Consider the following 6000-nt stretch of genomic DNA (forward strand, 5'->3'; position numbering starts at 1 on the left):
AGTCTCATGAGCTATTTTACTTGCTTTGTTTAAGGGACACTTGTCCAGCTCATTACCCAAATGTTTGGGAATACAGTGTACACAAATGACTCAAGCAAAAGATGCAGCATAAGGATTAAAATTTAGTCCTTCATTTACACTGGCAGCACTGCAAAAATTACTACAGGAAAACTGTAATGCACTACTGCATCTAACTAATGATTTAGGTAATGAAGGAATATATACAAATAACTAAGTAGAACACTCAGCAAAAGGATTAAGACTTCTTACCCCATATTTACATTGGCGGGATGTTGCTCCATACTGGAAGCGACACTGTTCATCAGCATCGTACACCTGACCTGGGGCCACAGCTGGATAAAGAAAGTCACGCTTGGGAGGCTCATTATCAAGGCAAGTACCACGGCCCGAACTGTTCAACATAAAGGACCAAAGGAATTAGGAATTCTACTGACTGTTAAACACAGTTATGATATCATGTATCTAGTTCTTACTTTTAACAGTGCTGGGTGTGTGAAACAGATAAGGCCACAAATAAACAAATATACACCCACAGTGGAAAATTCTAATTAGAAAGGAATTAACAGATCAGGAAAAAAAATTCTCAATGATTATTAATTAACAAAAATGCTCATTTTAGACAATAAAATGGATTTCATGCTATCCTCAAAAATTTTAAGATAATTTCTGAGCCACACAAGACTGATTTTCATTTTTGTTCTAAGCCTCCTATTTGCTTTAATTGAAAACATAACTATATCTGGTTGCAGAATTAAAACAAATAAGTTAAGCAAATATAATAAATATAATTATAACCCTTAAGGACATAGGTACTAATCTTACAAACAGTTAAGCACTTCTGCAATCCTGCATATGTATCTTTTGATTTCAATGACAGTACTTAAGTGTGTAAAGTTACACATACTCTTAAATGTTTGCAGGATTGAGTCTTTTATGCACATCCATCAAAGCAAAAAGATATAGTGGTAAAGACTGCCTAGGATATTTAAATGTACATGCAGAAACATGTATGCAGCCAAAGGTCTCCACTAAGCACTTAGTAGTGTTTTATATTCAAAATGTCATATTTTAACTAGGGGTCATCTCTTGAAAAAAGTTAATGTTCTCTTCTTTATTCTTAACATAATATTTTAATGCAGTGAATAAATAACATGAATACCAAAGTCAGGCAGAATTCTTTTTTAATAATGCTTTATACTAAATATAATATTCAGTTTTATTCAGTCAGTGTGCATAAAATAGGATAGATGCTTTTTCCTTTCATTCCACATGCAAATAAGTTGGGATTTTAAGAATTACAATACCAACATTTTACAGAAATTTCCAGCATTCCTGTAAATTTTGCCAGCACTCCCCCCCACATCTTTTCATTGCATCTTGCCAAAGGGAAATAAGTGAACATCTTATAATGCTTAGTTTGAAGATCTCAAATTCTCATTGTTTTCTGTTTGTGGCTAAACAAGAACAAAAAACTGATTAATTATGCACTTATATGATCAATTTTCATTCCAACAACAACGTATTGAGTTATACACAAAGGTACTAGTCATGTAAAAATACAAATAAGTCATTTTACTTAATGTGACTTTAGTAGGTCTACTCAAAATCTGTTCCAAATGAAGACAATGGGAACATTCTGATTGATTTAGTAATTCGGGGTGGGGCAACCCATTGGCATGTGTGCCACAAGTAGCACAGGCAGCCTCTACATGTGTCACAGCAGATGAGAGAGGGAGCAGAAAGCAGAGCAACAGGTTGGGTAGGGAGCACAGTCCAGGGAGCAGAAAGCAGAGCTACAGATCAGAGGTGGGAAGGGAATCAGAGTAGTACACAGGGGTGCAGGACTTACTTTGTGGTACATCTGCCAAAAAGATTGGCCCCCCACTACAATAGCTGCCATAGTATAGGATCTGTAACCTCTGGGCTCCTATACACATGCACTGGAAATAAATTTGCTGCAGCACACCCTGGAGTCACATGTATTAGCATCCCCACACTGAAAAATGGCACTGGAGTGCTTTGAACTAAAGATCATTTGATGACCTTTAGTTCAAAGTGTCCTGCCACAATTTTTCAGTTGGGGGGAGGGGGGGGGGAGAGGGAGCAGGGGGGTGCTGATACATGTGACACTCAGGTGCTTTTAATTAAAAGCACTCGTTAATTAAAGCACCACCCCACCCTGCGCCTCCTGAAACACATGTAAAATGTTCTCTGATCTGAAAGTTGACAAGCAAAATCTGGTCTTTGCAGAAGTTCACTGGTTTCAGTAAATCCCTACTTTGACATAAGGATTTACATGCACAAATAAGCTTACAAAAACAGGCCTTTTGATTCTGTAAATCTGTAAACCTGCTGGTTCCCCTCTACCCCATATATTACTGCACTAAAAATAATTACAATAAGATTATAGAATCAAATCATCCATGTTAAATTCCTATCATCTAAGTGTAAGTCCACCTAGAAAATTCAAAAGTTTTCCTCCTCTCTGCTAATAATAGCATCCTCATTAAAATGAAGTCCAATCAGACAAAGTAATAAAACAAGGAAGTGATTGAAAAGTAGTCATCATTTAGAGTCAGTGGGCTCAGAGGCAGAGGGCTGGATTACATTACCCATACTGCACAATATTTCCATCTTTCATTCTCCTTTTTATCTACTTGGACAGCTAGAACATTTTGCACACTTTATGTAGAAATCTGATATTGTGTATTCTATAAAGTAAGATATTTTCTAACAGAAATATCAGTAACTGTAAAAACTGGAGCCATGATACCAGGGAAGCCCCAGTGGTCATCACAGATCTGTGAGATGCTAGGCAAAAAAGGATAATTGAATAGATTAAGGCTGTATTAACTTTTCCATACAACTTCCATGAAGTCAAGAGAAGTATAAATGTGTCTCTGATCCCATCTCTCTTACCCTCTCCCTTCTTCTTTCATCCCAGACACTAGAGAAAGGTATCAGCAAAATTTGGAGGGAGGGTAGTAGAGGCATCTAGACCACTTATTCACAAAGAGAAGATAAAAGTGTGAAAGACACTCTAAATACAAATTCAGTAGGTTATTTTAAAAAATACTCACTGCCATACAGAAGTACAAAAAATTGACAAGAACACTGGAAAAGGAAAAGGTATCCCATTCCAACATCTCTTTAATTGAAACAAATGTATGTATGTGGAATATGTATTGTGATGTCTGATGTAGATGCCAAGGATAAAGTTGGGGAAAAAAATCCAGAAAACCCTTGCCAGACTAGTGGATGTGTGATGGTAAGGAAGAGAATTCTTTTGGTACCCCAGATATGGTGTTCACTTAAACCTGAGAAAGATACTGCAAGATACTATTATGTTCAATGACTTCTATTTTCTTAATTGTTAGGTGCATTCTACTAGTGTAGCAGAGAGACCACTCCCCCACCCCCACTCCGTTTGAGTGCACTATAGAATAAATTAGATGTAATTTCACAGAACGTAACAGCTACACCACGGTGAACCTGAGGGACAGTCAAATACTGCACAATACTTTAAACCAAGTGTTCAATTTTAGTATTTCGGGAGAATATACAAATTCTGTTACTTCTTGGATAGCACATACTCTGACCAAAGATTATGCAACAGCCTCTTCTCTGAATTGTATATACTTTATCTCCCAAAATTGACATCATAGCTAAGATCTGCTACAGCCGTGATCAGTTCAATTGTACCTGCAAGAACCCGCATTTGAATCTGCACTTTTATGTGGCACCTCTGCAGATGTCCCTGCAGCATAAAAGCAATTAGAGATGAAGTGCTAAAAACTTAAGGAAACATACTTTTTTCTTTCATTTTACACTCGCATCACAGAACATATGCCTAAAGTCTCAGCAGCACACACAACATAGCTCCATTCAGAGGTTGCCGAAAGTCTGTTCTTAGTTTAAACAACACTGGACCTGATTAACAGTGTGAACATATGGACAATATATTTTCAGGTAAAAGGGAGTGGTAAGTACAAAGTAAACCTTGGTAATTTTTCTCTTATTAAAAGCTAAGTTACTATTGGTTAGCTTTCATCTGCCACAGCATAAAAGTGTACACATGGGAGTTACCAAGGAACAGCTGATGCTAAATAAAGCCCCACCCTCTCTGTACTACAGTAAATTATTCATTCATCCTGACCTTTAATGTACATAAGAATGTTTTTTTTATGTCAAGTTCACATATACCATTCTGATTACACAGAGAGTACCTTTTGAAAGGTAGGGCTTATAATCAAGCTCCAGTGCTGATATCCTGCCCTCTCCTTTGCCCTCTCTACTCTCCTGTAGCTTCCTACTGGCTTCACTTGCTGGTTTCTAAGGACTCCACTCTTAGTCCTTGGAACTCTCCCTCCACATTGTCTGGGGAGCCCATATATCTAGTTCAGAGCAGAGGATTCCACTATGTCAGGACGCCTAAAAAGTATAGGCATTTATACACATGCTCCAGGAGGCATGGGGGGTGCTTTAATTAGCATAGCTCTGACAGCCACGCTAATTAAAAGTACCATTAGCAGCATGTGTATTAGAGTCCCCATGTGTATTAGAGTCCTCATGCTGCAAAATGACGGTGAGGCACTTTGAATTAAAACTTGTTTGATGAGCTTTCATTTAATGCACCCTGCTGCCTTTTTTCAGCATGGGAACATTGATACAAGTGACGCTGGAGGCTGCTGGAGCACATAAATTTCCATGCTCCAGCAGACTTGATTAATTAAATCTGCTCCAATACCCTGGAATTCCAGTGCATCAGAGCCAGCTCCCTGCATGTGTACAGAAGCCCTGTGTGTCACTTTGCAAAGCACTGCAATGGCTAACTGTCTTTGTTAATTTAATCCTGCAATGTGCAGGATTGACTCTGAGATCTTTCTCCAGCTATGACACATTGTACTATTTTGTACTGTCCCACTGAATCAATTTGCCGTCCATTTTGTAAAACTATATTACAACTGATCTTTATTGGATTGGCAATAAGGAAGTAGCAACAACATACTTTGTTCATCCAGACAAGCAGCTGGAACTCTGAACATATAGGCTAGGGACAGACATTACACATCAACCAGTTTAAGTGATCAGAAACTGGTTTAAACACTTAACAGACATCCAGTGTACATAAACCAGTTTCAAAATGGCCAAAACTGGTTTGAGATAAACCTGGTTGAATGTAGTGTCAGACTTAACTGACTGAGCTCAAGCTGTTTTATGCAATGTCTGTCCCTGACTCTTTCCTGGTTTAAGTTAAACCAGAGTCCCCCAACATTCTGGCATGCTCTCTGGGCTGGGCGGGGCGCTCTACTCCAGAGGAGCATGGCTGGCCCCACCCCTCTGCTCCACAGCCAAAGCAGAGACAGGCAGGGGCGAGGGCCTGGCCAGACACTGGAAGGAAGAAGTTTATTCCCCCCCTCCCTCCCCTGTCCCACCAGCACAGACCTGCACTTCTCTGTGCTGGCTTCTCCAGTGGCAGGGGCATGGCCAGCCCCAGCAGTAATCTTGGCTGAACTGGCCAGAGAAGAGCTTAATTCCCCACTCCCTGTCCCATGGGCAGGGACCTAAGCCAGGTCTGCCAGTCATTCCCTCTCACTGCTGCAGCAGCAGGGCCAAGCACAGCCAGACACCGGCTGGCATGGTCCCTGAGGCAGAGGGGGCAGGGAGGGGGGTTATTTCCCCCCTCTCATCCCACTGTCCCCAGGGGACTGCAGCCGGGTCTGCCCCCCCAACTGCCACTGCTGCTGCTCACTCCCTGCTTGGGCCAAGCAGAGGAGTAAGCCCCCTACTGCCCCCTCTGCTGGACATGGGAGAGAGAGGGGAATGACCCCATGGTGAAGGGGCAGGGCTTTTGATGGGCACAGTATCCCCTGTCATAGTGTCTGGGAGCATGAGCCCCTTCTTGGTGAGGGCTGCACTGCAGGGCAGGCAGAGTTGTGGCAGACTGCATGTGGCAGCACTGGGGCTTGGAAGGTAGCA

At 41.0% G+C, this 6000-nt stretch overlaps 1 protein-coding gene across 1 annotated transcript in view; it reads right to left on the reverse strand.

Moving 5' to 3' along the window:
* ADAMTS6 (ADAM metallopeptidase with thrombospondin type 1 motif 6) overlaps positions 1–6000 on the reverse strand; it is a 346787-nt gene that overhangs the window by 135380 nt on the left and 205407 nt on the right. Inside the window, exon 11 of the mRNA XM_019532140.1 lies at positions 271–412. Within this exon, the coding sequence (XP_019387685.1) occupies positions 271–412 (142 nt within the window). The remainder of the gene's footprint in view (positions 1–270; positions 413–6000) is intronic.

This window comes from Crocodylus porosus, unplaced genomic scaffold, assembly GCF_001723895.1.
Source record: "Crocodylus porosus isolate Cpor-Errol unplaced genomic scaffold, CroPor_comp1, whole genome shotgun sequence".
NCBI classification, from domain to species: Eukaryota; Metazoa; Chordata; order Crocodylia; family Crocodylidae; genus Crocodylus; species Crocodylus porosus.